The sequence below is a fragment of the Bos javanicus genome, chromosome 1 (assembly GCF_032452875.1).
Source record: "Bos javanicus breed banteng chromosome 1, ARS-OSU_banteng_1.0, whole genome shotgun sequence".
Taxonomy (NCBI): Eukaryota; Metazoa; Chordata; class Mammalia; order Artiodactyla; family Bovidae; genus Bos; species Bos javanicus.
This window is the reverse complement of record NC_083868.1, coordinates 71,623,093-71,640,703: the sequence shown is the minus strand read 5'-3', so window position 1 is coordinate 71,640,703 and position 17,611 is coordinate 71,623,093. Positions and strand designations below refer to the sequence as shown.

Below are 17,611 nucleotides of genomic sequence, written 5' to 3'. Positions count from 1 at the left end.
GACACTGCCGCCCTGGGATTGGAGCACGGGATTTCGACTTTCCGCAGCCGTATCTGCGCGTTTCCGGTTCCGCCACTGCTGGGGCTACCTCGTTACACTGTTGAGTGGCGGTGTCCTCTGCCACCTCTCTGCACTATGTCGGGTGGCCTCCTGAAGGCGCTGCGCAGCGACTCCTACGTCGAGCTGAGCCAGTACCGGGACCAGCACTTCCGGGTGAGGGAAGCCGGGTCGCGAGAAAGGGGAGCCTCGGGCTAGAACGCTGAGCCTCGGTTTGCTCTTGTCTCATTGTGTTGTCGCTCATTCTCTGGTATCCCGAAATGCGAAGGGAAGCCTCGGTGCCTGTTGGGGAATGGATGCTGAAAGGGCGTTTGGGTATCATCAAATCCCCTTCTCTCGTAGGAAGGGAATTTGAGGCCGGCTTTCGCATTCCCTAGCAGCTGCTCTCTGTTTCCTAGCCATTGCAGATGGGCGGCAGTAGTAGTGGTGGCTTGGGTTTTCACGAACGGTGTCGCGGGAAAGTGACTTTGTGATTTGGCTGCAATTATCAAAAAAGGGTGTCTTTTTGATACGTGCAGTATGGGGAAGCGCCATCCTGATCCAGATACCGGGGCTTTTGTTTTTAAATTACATCTACCAAACTGCGTTTGGCATTTCCCTTTTTCATAGGCTAGTACAACGGCCCTACAAAAGATTTGTACCTTGTGGCAGACAAAGTTGAGCCCTGCCTCCACCTTTAGGGAGCCCTCGATGTGAGGAGGGGAACCTAACATGTTAAGGGTCTGGATGTCAAAATCGGAGAACTGCTGGGTTTCCAAAGAGGGAAATTTTCTTTTGGCCCATGTCATAGCAGATTGTATGAAATGACCGAGGCTGCAGATATTCAAGGTGGGTTCTTCAATATCAGCAAAGACAGGGATGGAGTGAAGGTGACACTCGTTAACCATTGGTTATTTAGTAAATTTGTATTGAGTGCTGTTGTGGAAGCATCTGCTAAACCGTAGAGAGGGAAGACAGTTTTCCACATCCTAAGAGTTCGTAATCCTCTAGAGATTATGGGGTTGTAAAGGGAGGAACTGTAAATGTAGGGATTTACAATCAGATCAGATCTTAATCCAGCACAAGAAAGGGAGGGGCTGTTGAAGATTCAGAAGATTGAGAAAGGAGGGATCAGGTATAGAAGAGGGTAGGTGTGGAGAAAGTCTAAAATGCGTTCGTAGGGTAGGAAAACAAATTTGAGGCAAAATTGAGAAAGATCTTAGGTTTATTCAACATTTAGTTTTTTAAATGTTTACTATATACCAGACATGATTATGGGCTTCTCTGGTAGCTCAGCTGGTAAAGAATCTCTCTGCAACACAGGAGACCAGGGTTTAATCCCTGGGTTGGGAAGATATGCTGGAGGAGGGTATGGCAGCCCACTCCAGTATTCTCCTCTGGAAAATCCCATGGACAGAGGAGCCTGGTTAGCTGCAGTCCATGGAGTTGAAAAGAGTTGGACATGACTGAATGAATAAAAACATGCACAGACATTATTTTACACGTCTATTGCTCATTACTTCAGAAAGTTCCACATCGTAGCCATGTTGAATTTCAAGCATCCTGCAAGATTACAACAGTGAAAGGATTAAACTTTTACTGTCTATCTGCAGTCTAAAGCCTATAGCTTTATTTAGACTACTGTAAGATACTGTCTTATAGAATTTCTACAGTATTTCCTGAATGGTATCTACATTATGTCATACCTTAAATAAGTTCTAACACTAGTTGTCTTAAACTGTAAGCTATTTGTTGGGACATGACTTAAACATGTGAGAAAAAAAGGAAAATGCTTCTTGACCATAATTTTAACAAGTCAGTAACAAGTCTGCAGTAATAAACTTTAGTGTCTCATTCCAAAGTCCTGAAAAACCTATTTTTATTATAGAATGACTCTTGTCTTGTGAACTTTTTAAGGAAATAGGGGATTAGGGATAAGACTGGGCTTGGGTACCAACTGGAACTACTGATTAGTTGTGTGATCTTTGACAAGTTACTTAACTATCTTCCCTCAGGTAGATTGATGATGATAAATTAAATGAGACCATACATAGAAACCTGACTTGCAGTCCCTTGATTCTCCCTAGAGGTAGACATATTACCTGTTGCTTCTGTATGGTATCCATGTTAAATTCACTAAAAAATATAACTTGGAGCATACCCTTCATATTGTTTTGTGCCTTTTTTTTCCCTCCACTTTGCTCCCCATCTCGGAAATTCTAGGGTGACAATGAAGAACAGGAAAAATTACTGAAGAAAAGCTGTACATTGTATGTTGGAAATCTTTCCTTTTATACAACAGAAGAACAAATCTATGAGCTCTTCAGCAAAAGTGGTGACATAAAGAAAATCATCATGGGCCTGGATAAAATGAAGAAGACAGCATGTGGGTTCTGCTTTGTGGAGTATCCTTCCTGTGTGTCTCGTGTAGCTGTTGCCCGAAGGTGGGGCCGAGAGCGGCTGATGGCCTGTTTTGAAAGATGAGTGAGGACACTTGTTGATGAGCATCCCTGCACTTAGGTCTTCCTCATCTTCCTTCATCTTCTCCTGCTTTCTGTCCAATATGTCTATACTGTTTACACTGGGACAGCTAGTAACATATACATTCTGTTCTGAAATCCATTCTTTTTTCATAGTTGGTTAAGTAAATCTTTGAGAATGTATATGTGTATGGTATTTCAGAAAGTCCAAAGAGTGTACTGAAAAATAAAAGCCCCATTATCATTCTAAGTTCAGAGACGTTAGTTATCAATCTCATTGGTGTCTTTCCAGAAGTAATTCTATGTATGTGTGGTAGCATATTGTGTGCACTTTTTTTCACCTATTTTAGAGATTGTTCCATGTTAGCACATGTAGGTTACCTCTTTTTATAACAGCTACATAGTATCATGTAGATGCATATAGCTTGACGCGGTACGTTGTAACCGAACTTACTTGTGACCATTCTCTCCCTGGAAGCGCTCCATAAATTTGACCACCTGGATTTACCCTTTCATATTTTGTTTTTTAAGTGCTATTTTCTTTTTTTGGTCATTTTGAGAAATTTTCCAGACCTAGTCCACCATGTCATTTGAATTTTCTGTACCTTGAATTGTTTCTTTCCGTTGTATTTATCCTGTAAAATTTCCTTAAATTTCTGATGACCCCTTGGTATCTTGGGGAAAAGGCTGACTTTGTGGATCTAGGCAGAGCTTCTTAAGTTGCTGCCTTGCCTTTGGGACGTGTGGGTTTCTTAAATGCTAGAATGAAGAAAGATTTTAGCTTGCTGATGTTAAAGACAATGCCATAGTTCCTTCAGTTAGTTAGTTCACAACCCTATCTTTTTTATTTGCCTGGAATTAAATGTGTTCTTGCTAATAGGTCTTCTTCCCACATAGAGACCTTTAATTAAACCCTATTTGCAGCCTTACTACTTAATCAACTTGGAATTAAGAAGTTCCTGGGTTTACTGTCTCCTTTAAGCCCTTCAGGAGTATTTCCTACTGTGACTTTGTTTCACCCATTATTAATCTTTAGCTTTTGCATCTCTAATCTGCTGATGGCCTCTTCTCCTTGGGTATATGTTTCTTTCCTGTTGTCTAATGGAGGCCCTGAGAAGGAAAGAAGACAAAATGTACTCCCTATCAGGTTGAATCAGAAGCCCCACGTTTGAACCTATTCCCCACTTCTGACTCTGGTGTCTGATTTCGGGCTCTGCAAGCTTCTTTTACTCCTTCAGACACAGGGGACGAGCGCCCAGGTTTTGCTTTCACCTCTGGTGCCAGGAGTGTAAAATAATTCACAGGGGACAAAAAAGACAAAGGAACTATTAGATACTAATCAGTGTTTAAGAATTGGAGTGTTTTTGCATTTGCCTTGAAAGTCAAAGATCAATAATCAAGACGACAAATACCCAAAAGAAAGGATACCTTTCATTGTCAGTATCCCCCCCGACCCTGTTTGCCCTTTAGCATTCATTTCATTCAACAAAGAATTACTGAATCGCCATGTGTGCTAGGCATTGTGTAGACACTGGAATTTCAGCAAGTGTTTCCCTACCCGTGTAATTAAAGACAAGGGGAAAGGTCCAGATAAGTATTTCCTAGACCCAGTTGTAATCATATACTTACATATATTTTTTAATAGCATCCCAAAGATAGATTTAGTAGATCTGGTTTAGAACTACTGACCTGAGTGGTACTTTTTGAGTGTTCCCTTCTAATGAAATGTGATGGCAGGTCTTATGCAGTGACCTCTTTTTAAGGTTGTTCTTGAATGTACAGCCTCATATTCAGGGAACCGAATGATGCTGTTATTTCCTTGGATAACAGTTCGTGGTTTAAACCTGCACAGAACATATCTGTATTTTGCAAACCAAAATATGGAGACAGTGGAATTGTGTATTTAACAGGATTATCCAAAAAACCATCAGTGTAGCTGAGGATAAGATACCATTTTTGACTGCTTCTGGACCAACCTCAACAGGCCCATACAAGCCAAATTATGTCTTTGATCTCCATCTGGTTGGATTAGTTTTTGTACTCTTTAACTCAGCTTCATTTAGATGTTTCTTCCTCTATTTACAAAAATGTCTGGAGAAATGCTAATTCCTTAATAATCATAATTAAGATACTATTCAAGAGCAGATGCAGAAAACGCCATGCGGTATATAAATGGGACTCGTCTGGATGACCGGATCATTCGTACAGACTGGGATGCCGGCTTTAAGGAGGGCAGGCAGTATGGCCGTGGGCGTTCTGGGGGCCAGGTACGCAGGAAGGTTTTCTGTGCTCAGCCTTGGCCTGGGATCCAGTCCTAAATGATAAGTGTTTTGTCAATTTGTATTTGCTCTTTTCAAAATAACTGTGCCTCTAACCTTGGCTTGAAGTGAATCCACCCATTGGGGTTGATAAATTATTAATATTTTTAAATACCATTAAATAGTATGTCTTCACAAGCAACCATTACTGGACTTCTGCAAGGGGCTGAATATTCTACAGGAATGTTGAGCAAAGCAGAATGTACTAAAACAACTTTTCCATTTTTATTTCAATATAGTTTAAATATTCTTTGGAATGTGCTATCTTTGAATGCTGAGTGTAAGCCTGATGTTTGGTTTTTTAAAAAAAAGCAGTATTAAAATAATTTTGCAGGGCAGTTGAACTTTATCATCAATTGCTCAAAATCATGTTACACTTATAATGTTTACATTATGACATCTGAAAAGGCTTAGTTATTTGTCTGACATATTTTGGAAGGCATGTTTGTTACACTAATCTTCTCTGTACTGTAACATGTTCTTTTCAATTAAGGTACGAGATGAATACCGTCAGGACTATGATGCTGGAAGAGGTGGCTATGGAAAACTGGCCCAAAACCAGTGAGTGGTTGAGAGCCCCATCGTGAAAGTCTGCTCCTTTGGCCTGTTGAATTTGACAGGTGTTACCCAAGGTCTGCAAACCTGCCTTTAGTTGTTTTTTTTTAAACCAAGCTTTAATCAATGTCTCTACTGAGCTGGAAGCCTTGTCATGGTTTTCCTCTTAAAAATTATTAAAGAACAGAATCCAAAAGAATGCCTTTAATTCTGTAGAATTAAGTCTTAGAATCTTGGTTTTGTGTCAGATTACCAAAATGATTTCTATTACTAGGTCAAAAATTGTTTCCTTAGCAACAGACTTGATGTATAATGTTGACCTGTCAGCCAAAAACACACTTCTTTTAGAAGACAGGAAAAAATTTTAAAGTGTTTACCATGTTTGCATCTAAGTAGGTTCATGGTCTACCTTGGGACCTGGAATTACTATTTTTAAAATTTTAAGTTTTCACAAGATAAAGTTTAATAAGTGGACTTTTGCTATGTTATGTAGCTTTGCTCTAAATTAGGGGAACAGATGCTTGATAACTGAATTTTTTTTCTGTGTTGATTTTTAATCTGTAAAGGCAAAACTTAATGGAAATTCCTAAAGAGTTGGTATAAAAGCAAGCTTTGGACAGTCCCAGGGAACACCACCTGCTTTACATGCTTTGTATATCAGGAAATAAGGGACAGGTATTGAAGAGTATTTATTTACTAAACACATTTTTCAAAATGTGAGGTGTGAGTGCCTTCAGATCTGTTTTTTTCATTTTCAGACTGATCTTGGGAATGGAGTGTTTTGTGGTGGTTGAGAGAATGGCTTAACAAAATCAGAAATGCTTCCCTCGGGAAATGTTTTGGCCAGTTCTAATATTGAAGTCTGTCTTGTTTTTCTCTAATTGTGCTGTTTCAGAGGCTGGACAGTCAGCTGATGGTCTCTACAACTTCCAGAAGGGAGTCTAGAGGATTTATTTTGCATTTGTAAGGCAAGAGATGATTTCTCTAATGTTACAAGAATTCTTGCTCATTTTAAACTGCTAGTCTAGTACAATTCTCCCTGACCTAAGTGAGATTTTTTTTCATCTAGCAACAAAGTATCTCCTAATTTCCAGGAGTTTGTGAAGTTGGGGCTGGAGTATCTCAATGTGAACAGCTTTCATGTTACAGCAAGTGTGTTTTCTCAAATTTAAGTTGGCTATTTGGATATCTCTAAATTAGTTGTAAGTATTTAGGAAAACATGTGCAAGTAATTTAATGAGGACATACACTTTTTTACAGTAGTTTGAATGAATGTATTTTGTATTATTTTGCAGTAAAACATGATTCAGATTTCTATAGGCCTTAAAACCACAGACAGTATTTCATATTTGAATTGTCTTCTGTAACAGATTTCAATAAAATTGGACCAACTTACTGTGTTTTTCCTCACCAAGAGACACTGAAACACTCTTACCCTGGAATATTAATACATTTTGGGGAAGAATCTGAATAGTGTGCAGAATTTGCCTGTCCATTTAGATTTGAGAGTTACTAATATGGTAGTGTCTCGCTACATGCAGCTAATTAAAAACTGTTCCTCAGTCACATTACCATTTCAGATGCTCAATACCTACCTGTGGTAATGGCTCTCTTGTGGTGGATGCAAATACAGAATATTCCCATTACTGTAGAAAGTGCTGCTACTGGACAGTGAGCCGCTTAGAGCCTATGCAGATAAGCCTTGTCATGACTGGAATGCCACTGGGAAAAATTACTACTCACCAAACAGTACATGTTATCCAACACAAGAGAACACACATTTATAAAGGCATTTAGTTTATTTTTCAAAAAATATGTTTGCTAGAAGGTTTGAGTAATTTTACATGATCACAATCTTTAAATAAATTTTTTCTGACCAAAAGGTACCATTTAAGTGGACAGCTTGTCTAGATCTGCTTTTGTTAACACCCAAATACAATTAGCATGTCTGATGGTATTCCCTAGGTCTTCTTAAATTATCTACAGGCCAGGAGGCAGAGCCTAGCACATAACAAAGTATGTGCTTTATAACTGCTTATTAGTTCAGTTTCATAACAATTAAGCAGAGCAGGTAGTCAGTATATCTAATTCACACTATTAACACACTGGTTCTTGCCTGAAGGGTCTGATCCATGCAGAGCTCACAGTTATTCCTTCTAACCCAGGAAGTAGTAAACCACAACTGCAGAGAAAGGGGGCAGCTCTACTTAGGCTACTGCTGGCGATGTCTCAGGTCTGTTCCTTTGTTCCAACTCTGAATTCAAGGTGACCAGTGTTAATTATATTCAATGATATGTAGAAAATAAAATGCAAAGCCCCAAAAAAGATTTGGGGACTGCTGGCAGCAAGCAGCTGCTGCTTCTCCCTTTCTTAAGAGAAGATTGGTTCTCTATGATTGAGAGAACTAAAAGTGAAAGTGAAGACGCTCAGTCGTGTCCGACTCTGCGACCCCATGGACAGTAGCCGACCAGGCTTCTCCGGCCATGGGATTTTCCGGGCAAGAGTACTGGAGTGGGCTGACGTTTCCTTCTCCAGGGGATCTTCCTAACCCAGGGATCAAACCCGGGTCTCCTGCATTGCAGACAGACGCTTTACCATCTGAGCCATTTAGTTTGAGAGAACTAAAAGTTGAACTAAATCTACATTCATTGCTATAGATTTTACAAAAGGATAAAAGCAACTACAGACTGGTAAGTTTGCTGATGGAGAGGACTGAGCAGCTTGTTGAAGGCACATCATAAGCAGCTTTTAGTTTGTGTAAGGCCTGCCCTCAACCCCCAAAGCATAAGGTCTGCCCACCTTGTGGGCACCTAGACAATTCAGTGCCAAGCTAATGAGAGTAAAACAAAACAATGCCTGTCTCTTCTACCAACAGCCCAGACTATATTTCAGAAACTTCTGTTGCAAGGAAACCATTACTGCAAACATCAGGAAAAAAGGCCATCCTAATGGAGGACTTGGGCTAAATAGAAGTTTATACCTAATCACAAGACGGGTAGGAAAGGCAGGAGGGAAGCAACTGTGTGTACTGAAACAAGCTTCTTATGAATAACAGAAACATTTAACCAGACTTAAAATATCTGACATTTAAGCTAAAGCATGCTGGACAGTGTAGCTCAAGGTGCTCTATTAAGCTGGACATGAAACAGACCCGTGACTTGGGACACTTCACTGTAGGTTCTCTCTGCCTCACTGCTAAGAGAATGACCATTTCTAGACTGAAAGAAATGACAACTCAAGCTTGGGGCATGAAGATTTTTTGCCAGAACACAACTCTCTTGCATGCCTGGTTCTGTCAATGAAATATGAACTATGGCGCTCTAAAGTGTAAGACATTTTTAACAGCCTACTTACTAATTACCAAAAAAAAAAAAAAAGCAAACGTCTGGGATACAGATTGGAAAAATCTCGTTTGCATAATTATGCCTGAAAACCTCAAGAAAACACCCAACCCATTTTGTCACCTTTCCAATGTGGATGCAGCCCTACCTGTAGCAGCACAACGTGCCTCTAATCTCAGTCTTCCTAATGATGCGAAGCACAAGGAGAAATACTGACCTGGTTTTATACTAAGGAGTTTTGAGTCTGAGGGAGTAGGAAAGTGCTGGCCTGTTGATAATGTAAACACTGGTGTTGGTGCTTGGAATGTCTGGGGTAGGGACCCTGCACGTAAACATGTTCTGACTCCACCTCAACTGCTGGCAGTCAGCCCTACCCGCACACCTAACGAGGCATTAACCCAAGTACCTTTGCCATTTGCTTGTTCCTCCTTTCCTTTCCAGTTATCACAAAACTCTGTTAAAGATGCAAGATCCACTGCTTTAATCCTAATGCAGCAAAGGCTAAGGACAGGGCCACTTCTGCTTTCCCCCAGAAGAGGAGGTTCATGGAAGCAAAAAAAAAGAAAAAAAGGACTCCTGTGCTGGAGTCTCAGGGATGGTCAAGCAGAGGCAGATAAGCCCTGCATGTTGCTGAGATCATTAGAGAAATGAGGGGAAACACTCATAACTTTTGCTGTAACCCCCTCAGTATCAAGTCTCCCTTATTACCTTTTCTGTTCTCTCTTCCCCACCCACGTCCAAAAGACCTAAAATTAGTCTTTGGTTTTGAATGTTTAGATTTTAAATACCCTTGAAATAGGTATTTGGCAGATCTTAATTTCTTCCAAGTGGGAAACAATACAGGGGAAGTGACAACTTGTAAATTACTCTTGGGCTGGATTCTCATTTGACCACTAGTTTGACAGATACTGATTTTTTAATGGGTCAAAACCAGAAGAATCCAAGGAGTTCAATGTTCCAGCAAAAGCTTTTTATAAGATTAAAGCATTTATTATAAATCTTAAAGCCAAGGCTGAAATCTCATTTGTGAAGATAATTGGACCCTCAAGGTCACTTTCGTTGTCTCATATCTTAACTCTTCACAAGGCAGGCACTGTGCTTACAAGTGTGCCACCATAAACAGAACATACCAGTCAGTTTATGGCCACTTCCTTTTCATCCTTTAAAAGGAATGGGACTCACTGAAGAGAGAAGTCAGTGAAAGGTGCTGCTGGTAAAAATAGAGGACTGACTGTCAAAACCCCTCCTAGCTACCCTTTATGCCCCAGGGAACATCTGCTACTCTCAGAGTTATGTTCTATCAAAAACATCCTGCATTTTTAGGTTCTGGAATTAAAATTTAAACCTGTATTCAGTTCACGTCTAACTAAGTTTCAAAAGCTGCACCAAATCTACTAGGCTTTTTTTTTTTTAATACTCTGCACTGCATGCTCTGTCTATATGCATGCGTTTGGATAATAAATATTAAATATGGGGGGGACACACACAGAATCCATAAAATTAAAAATGAAACCAAACTGAACATTAAAAAAATAGTACATGGTCACTAGAGAAATGAGTTAAGGGCAGAAAATAAACTTGAGGTAACAATAGTGGCCCAACACCACTGATCGGAAATACCTGTAAAAATTCAAATAAGTGGAGATTCAAGTAACAAACCACCTGCTCCAACTTGGTCAGACTTCCCAGAGTCCCTGCTGATTCAGTCCATGAGCCGGCACTCACACAGCTCCTTGTAAATCCTCTTCCGCACTCGGGGCATGTCTTCTTGGGAAAACTGGAAAGGCTGCTCTAAGGCGAGGCACTTGCAGTACTGGAAAGGTCCCAAAAACACTTAAGTGGCATGTGGAGTTAAGTACTAGCCCAACGCATCATTTTACCAGATGCAGACTTAACAGAATAGGGTCTAAGGCAAATGTTAAAGTTGGTTTAGACTTGTAAAACATACTGTTTTAAAACATTTACCTCCAAAAAAAAGGTTACCTCCAAATTACAGTCAGATCTTCAGGTAAGTATATGGCTTGGAATACTCCCTCCCTCCCCACTCAATACTGTGAAAAGCAAAACTGCCAAAGGGGCTCCATTCTCAAGGTGAGAATGCTGAGAATGCAGTCAAACCTAATATGGCCTTTAAGTGAGAACCTGAGTTCTCAGACATTCATGAGTCATATGAGTGAGCCCATCTTCCAAGATCTTTGGAAATCTGTAAATCATGGATTATAAACTATGATTTCCTTCATAAATATAATAACTTTTTCAATAGCTCTTTGAAACCTAAGGGAACCTGCAGCATGAGAAAGCACAGTGTCTGAATGTGGCCCTTATTTAAAATCTAGTTCGTTTTTACTCTGTGGTAAAAGACTACTTGCCAGTGGTTAAAAAAATATAGTTAATTCTACAAATGCCAAGAGTGTATGACAGGACCAATTCAGGTCAGTCTCCAATGTGGCTTGCCAATAACCTCTGATAATACACGGGTGATACCATTTATCCTCAGCCTTAGAAGGTGGTTCTTCCTAATGATAATATATGAAAATGCAAGAACTACTGCTTTTCAGTGACATAGGTTTGGGAGGAGTGTTCTGTTACCTGTATGTAGTACCATGCACACATCAGAGGGATCCCCCTTCTCTTCTCTAAACCCAACAAGTTTATAAATTGTAAATACAAAAAAAAAAAAAAATTCTTTACCTGGAGCACAAATACTCCACAGTCACTATCGTTTTTCTGTTGTGGAATACACTAAGGGGAAAAACAAAACAATTATTAAAACAAAATCAAGTGTTCCCTGTCAGATAAGAAAAGCTGCAGGAAACTTGTGTCCAAGACAGCTGGTATATACCTCTGCTTTACAAAGTGTTTTGAGTTTATGGAGGCACCTGGTCGCATGAAAAGAGCTATCAATCAGTAACTTAAACATGAGAAATGGGAAGTCAAAAATCCTATTTTAAAACTTCCATGGATAATCATTTTTGCTATCAGTTCACTGACTATGGAATCAAAATGGAATCGTGACTCAGAGAATGCAGACCTGGACTCTGAATACTTAGTACTAAACGCTGTTTGGCAGTCTTCACTCTTCATCTCGTATTTCACAACTCTGTCCTATTCTTTTAAAGACACTGTAAAGGTAAACAATGTTTTCCAAAGAACTGGTTACTATATTCTGCCTGGAAGTGTTGAAAGATCCTGATTAAATTTAGGGGAACACCTGGATATACTGTTGGGTAAGTTCAGAATATTCACAAGAGCAATTCTGCTTTCAACTAATAAACTAGGGTATTTAAAACACAAAACGTAAGTTTAAAAGTTAGCATTTAGTTCAAGGATAAATGCATAAACCTTGTCCCTTTGGTTTGAGTTAAAGGTTTATTTCAAGACTCTGCTTCTTTCACATTGTGTCATTGATCCAAATAGACCTGAGTTCAAGGACCTAATGGTCAATGGTTTTGATGAACTTTGGGGAAGGTCAGAGATGCTTCTTACTCCTAAGTGACTTGCCTACCTCAGATTATAAGGATCAAATGAGGTCATACATATAAAAACACCGGGAAAACAAAGCAGTGCCCCATAAAATGCAAGACCCTGGTATCTGTGACAGAGTTAAGAGGGTAGGCCTGCTTACTCTGCCCCATACACAGCTTTACTGTCTATGGCTAAACATAGTGCTGCTTCTAGACTGTTCAGAACTGAAGCTCTCAAGCCACTTGTCTTCCCCAAATGCCTGGAAAGCAGCCCAGTGCACTTGCTCCCTTGGTGAATCCAAAATAGTCATGTCAGTATTTCTCTGGGTCTATATGAATCATCTGGAAATAAGAGCCATGAGGCAAGAAGCAGATGTCTTTTTTTTCAACAGAGCAACTATATCATCAGAAGCTGCCCCAGGGATGAAATGACTGAATTTACTTGCTCCAGCAAGCAGCGGGAAACTGGGCAGCCAGATGATGAATACTGAACTGAGGTTTATTCTGAGCTGCCTCCCTGCAGCCTCCAGACTTTCCTTTGGTTATCTTCATGATCAGTCTTCATATGCATTTAAAAACACCCACCCCTTAGATAATTTCAGCCCCTTGACATGCCTGGGTTTTCATTTTTTATCACTTACTTACCTTTGTAACAGCAGTCTGCCAACCCTGAAGAAATTCAGGTCTATTTTTTTCTCTGGCTTCAGTCAGCAAATACTTTCTTATATTCTGGTTAAAAAGAAACCACAACACAGATGCTGTGTTCCATCAGTTGGTGAAAAATGGAACCTGCCCACAGCAGATAGAAGCAAAAGAGGAGGCTGTGGCCCCACCACTGGGCAGAGATTGCATTAAAGAGTTTAGAGCTGGAACTTGACTTCAGACCTTTTTCACTTTATAGACTGAAGGACTCAGACCTTCTATACTATATGCACTTAAGACTGTGGACACTGGTATATGTTTTAATTAGACCTTTTTAATAAGATGGTCAGCCTTTTCCAGGAATAAGTCAGCTTGGTGAATTTGAAACTTAAAATTAAATACTGGCAAAACAAAAAGAATGTCTTAATTACTGCCAATGCTTAACAGAGAGAAGGAATCCATGGCAGAAATCATTAATAACTGAAACTAAATTTAAACATTCTAGCCTTAGATATATTCCATATTTATGAGGGCTGCAGGTAAAAGTATCACTCAGTTTCTAGAAAGTTATATTATTTAAACTCATCCTGGATACTAAATACAGTCAAGTCCAATGCTGAAATCTCTCCCAAGACAAAGCCTATTGGAGTTTATACTTTTCCCCTACTCCCTCCACCTCTTTGTGCATATCTTTCTCTGCCTATCTTCTTGTAAGAGTGGAGTCAGAGGTTACATGAATTAAATTAACCCTCTGAAGGTGGAGGAGAAATGTGTATGTACATGTGTATGTACACAAGTGTATGTCTGTATTCGTATTTTTCCCCTATATATTGTATCATTCTGCAACTTGCCTTTTCAAACTCAGTAGGTCTTGTAAATCTTTCCCTGTTAAGACGCAAAGATCTGTTGGGTTGGCCAAAAAGTTAGGCATTTCTGTAAGATGGTACGGAAAAATCCAAGTGAACTTTTTGGCCAACCCATTACTATATTCTGTAACTGCTATGGTCTGTTTAATATTGTGAATATATAACAGTGTATCTATTTAGCTATTCTGTAGGTAGAGCTAAGTTTAGTTCATTTTGATTTTTCACTATTATCAATAATGCTGCAATGAACACCCTGGTGTGTGCCCCATTCTTGGTGCATACACAAGCACTTTTATGGAGTATATACCAAGAAACAGAACTAGTTTGTAATAGGATATGCATCTTTTTTACTTGAAAGGCACTTAGAAGCAACTAGAACTGCAGTTATTCCCCAAACGGCTGTATTAATTTATACACTCCACCAGAAAATATGAGAATGCCTATTTCCTTACACCCATTTTAGTACCATCAAACTTTTCCTAACACAATAGGCAAAAAAATGGAACCCTGAGGCAATTTTAATTTGTTGTTGTACATTCACTAGGTCGTGACTGACTCTTTGCAACCCCACTGACTGCAATACATTTCCCATTTTCTGGTGAGCATCTCTCCATGGGTTTAACAGCTACTGGCATTTTCCCTAAAAATTACTTATTTTATCCTTTGTCCATTTCTTAGATCTTTTTTTACTCATTTGTGTAGTTCTTTTAATATTCTAGAAAGTGACTTATATATGTCAGTAACATTTTCTCCAAGTCAATCCCTTTTAACTGTGACATGTAAGTTTCAAATTATGATATAGTCTTGCTTTTTTGGTTCTGGATAAGAAGGCTTTTCATATTCTGAGAACATAACATCTATATTTTAGTCTAACTTTCATAGTTTTATGTTTTATATTTAGATCATTATTCCATCTGGAATTTGTTTTTCTTATATATGAATAGTATGAAACAGAATTTGTATTTTACTTTTCCAAATAGCTAACTTTCCCAAGGCGTACATCAAATAGCTTGTCCTTCCTCAACTTTATCATATACTAAGTTCCCACATATACATGAGTTATTCCTAGATTCTCCATGTTGTTCCACCAATCTACTTGTCTACTCCTAACCAATATAATTAAAAGTTTTAATTATTAAAACTTTGTGATATGGTTTGACAACTAGTAGACCAAGTATTCCTTCTTTCAGTTTTTTTCTACTTCAAAACTACTTTAGCTGTCATGACATGAATTCTGCAATATAAATTCTAGGATGAGTTTATCAGGTTTCATTCAAAATCCTTCTGAGAAACTGATTAGGACAAAAATTGGTTTATATTAGTTCAGGGAGAATTAATCTCCTAATATTGAGTGTGCCTATCTTTCCATCTATTCAGATTTCCTTTATATACGTTAGAGTTTTCATCTCAAAGAATGTCCCCTTTTTTGTTAGGGTATATTCCTGGGTAATTCACCTCTTTTTGCTTTTAAAAATGAAATCTGTTTACATTTTCTAACTAGCTCTTGCTAGTGCAGGAAAATCAGGAAACACACTGATTTTTCTTGCTTTGTATCCTGCCATCTTGTTGAACTCTTATTAGTTGAACTCTAATATTTTGCCAGCTGATTCTCTTGGCTATGATTCATTCTGCAGAAGTTATTTTGAAGATACAAACCAATTTTAGCTCTAGGAGAAACCAAGAAAATGATTTCCGTTTTGTTTTTTCTTTTTGGCTGCACCTCACAGCATGCAGGATCTTAGTTTCCTAAGGGATCAAACCTGTGCCCCTTGCAGTGGAAGCATGCAGTCTTAACTGCCGGACCACCAGGGAAGTCCCAGAAAATGATTTCTATCCATATTCAAAATGTAGTTTAAAGGGAATGACTGAAAAAAAATCTGATGAAATCCAAATAGGGCAGGTATCTCAGAGAGGGATCCAGATCCTGGACTGCTACCTCTTCCCATCTGGAGGTTCCTCTTATAGTCCATTTCTCTGCCAACATGTTGACATGTCATGACAGGAACTGATCACCTGTGGTACTGAATTCTGCTGTTCTATCCTAGAGCTGAGATACCATTTGGTCAATGACAAAATGAATAGGAAAAAAGGAGTGGGGGAGTATATTAACTTACCTCTACACAAAACTTAAAATGAATGCCTTGGGAATCATAAAATGAAATAATTCGATTAGAGAGTGTCACAGTAATGAGAGACCAGTGGACTTCCAGGTGAATAGGGATCAACAGAAGACTCTTTTTAAATAAATCCACCTGATCAAGAAAAAATAAAAGAAATGTAGCCATCACCATGGGCTTTCCAAACCAACAAGAAACAGCAGTTTCCATTTACTAACCCTTCACCTGCCCAAGGTCATAAATCTAGGAAGTGAAGCCAGAATTTGAAGCCAGATCTTAATCTAAAGCCCATGTTTATAACTAGTAAGCTAAAATACACAACAATAAGGAAACTGAAGGTACAGAAAGCACTGTTTTCCACTTAACCTGCTAATCTGTGCTTATTAACTACCTAACATGATTTAACTTATTTTTAAGCTTAAATAATTTTCTTATATACATATTTGACCTAGAATCAATTCCTATCTAGGAAGGAATTGTGGTATTAGAAAACAGCATAACCTTCTTTTAGCCTTCTTTTAGAGATTCAGTATAGTAAGTCTGGTCAAGTTCAAATTGTAGCTCTGTGGTTAGAAGACTTTGGTAATTTGCATAGATTCTTTGTTCCTTGATTTCCTCAATTATAAACTACAGATAACAATAGTATCCACTTTATGAATTTGTTGAGAGTGACAATACATGTAAAGTGCACTAAGTATGCTTAACCATTATATGTAGCCAATAAATCTTAGCTGTTATCATTATCACTACCTTGGATCTCTCAGTTGTCGAAATTGAGAAAAATATCCTTGATAATTATTTATATGTCCTTTATATCCCAATTCACGCTTCATATCCTAATACATGTGCTTTAAAATCTAGAAGCATTCACTATACCACTTAAAATCCTAGTTGTGGACTGGATGATAAAGAAGTAGGTATTCATTAGACATTTTATAGAAGGATGAATGGATTTTTTTTCAGGTGTTTTTAAGAGTGTTTTAGTGATTCCTTGCTGCTGCTAAGTCACTTCAGTCGTGTCCGACTCTGTGCGACCCCATAGACGGCAGCCCACCAGGCTCCCCGTCCCCGAGATTCTCCAGGCGAGAACACTGGAGTGGGTTGCCATTTCCTTCTCCAATGCATGAAAGTGAAAAGTGAAAGTGAAGTCACTCAGTCGTGTCCAACCCTTTGCGACCCCATGGACTGCATGCAGCCTACCAGGCTCCTCCGTTGGTGGGGTTTTCCAGGCAAGAGTACTGGAGTGATTCCTTGAATTAAAACAATTATAAGACTATTTTAAACTAGATTCTTAGCAACTATTTCTCAAGCCTTCTTTGCTTTCTGATAATCAGATAATGTCCTGCTCTAGAAGAATCTTCCACTAGTTTACATGACCTTGGAACAAAGCACTTCTGCAAAGTTTCTGTATCCATAAATCTGGGAAGTAAGGTGGACAGGAAATATTAAACAGGACAGACAACTGGTCCTTTCTGGCTCAAAAATTCTGAGTATCTAAAACAAGGAATCATATTTAAAATACAGTATTAAATGAGACCAAATTTACATTTTTCTTAAAAAGAAACTTAATTATAAAGCAATTTTAAAATAAAAATTACAAAGTACAGATAAAAAGATACACTTCAGTTTACATCTTTCCAGATCTTTTTCTTCTTTAATGTATTAATTTTCACACACACACACACACACAACCTTATTACATATAATTAAGAATGATATGTGTGGATATATTATTGATATCAATTATTTGTTGTCCTCCCTATAAGAGGGAGGCTCAAACGGTAAAGAATCT

At 38.7% G+C, this 17,611-nt stretch overlaps 2 protein-coding genes across 5 annotated transcripts in view; one reads left to right on the top strand and one right to left on the bottom strand.

The window, feature by feature from the left end:
• Window positions 1–129: 129 nt before the first annotated feature.
• NCBP2 (nuclear cap binding protein subunit 2) lies at window positions 130–6,785 on the top strand. Of its 2 annotated transcripts, none has more exons than XM_061412095.1 (4): window positions 130–213; window positions 2,260–2,441; window positions 4,645–4,783; window positions 5,328–6,785. In XM_061412095.1, the coding sequence occupies exons 1-4, from the start codon at window positions 136–138 to the stop codon at window positions 5,397–5,399; spliced, it is 471 nt and encodes a 156-aa protein (XP_061268079.1). In that variant the 5' UTR covers window positions 130–135; the 3' UTR covers window positions 5,400–6,785. The 2 variants fall into 2 exon arrangements, with proteins under 2 accessions (XP_061268079.1, XP_061268086.1); XM_061412102.1 differs by lacking the exon at window positions 130–213 and adding an exon at window positions 642–885.
• The window catches only part of SENP5 (SUMO specific peptidase 5), a 48,259-nt gene continuing 35,308 nt past the window's right edge, over window positions 4,661–17,611 (bottom strand). For 2 of the 3 annotated variants that reach the window (XM_061412013.1, XM_061412020.1), the window contains exons 7-10: window positions 15,817–15,954; window positions 12,840–12,923; window positions 11,422–11,472; window positions 4,661–10,543 (exon numbers count right to left, since the gene is read on the bottom strand). In XM_061412013.1, the coding sequence (XP_061267997.1) occupies window positions 10,433–10,543; window positions 11,422–11,472; window positions 12,840–12,923; window positions 15,817–15,954 (384 nt within the window). In that variant the 3' untranslated portion in view covers window positions 4,661–10,432. The remainder of the gene's footprint in view (window positions 10,544–11,421; window positions 11,473–12,839; window positions 12,924–15,816; window positions 15,955–17,611) is intronic. The other variant, XM_061412029.1, reaches the window with a different exon arrangement.

Coding starts and splice junctions, on each gene's coding strand:
- NCBP2 (XM_061412095.1), top strand. CDS start 136: ATGTCGGGTGGCCTCCTGAAGGCGCTGCGCAGCGACTCCTACGTCGAG. Junction 214..2,259: donor ACCGGGACCAGCACTTCCGG/GTGAGGGAAGCC, acceptor CGGAAATTCTAG/GGTGACAATGAAGAACAGGA. Junction 4,784..5,327: donor GTGGGCGTTCTGGGGGCCAG/GTACGCAGGAAG, acceptor TTTTCAATTAAG/GTACGAGATGAATACCGTCA.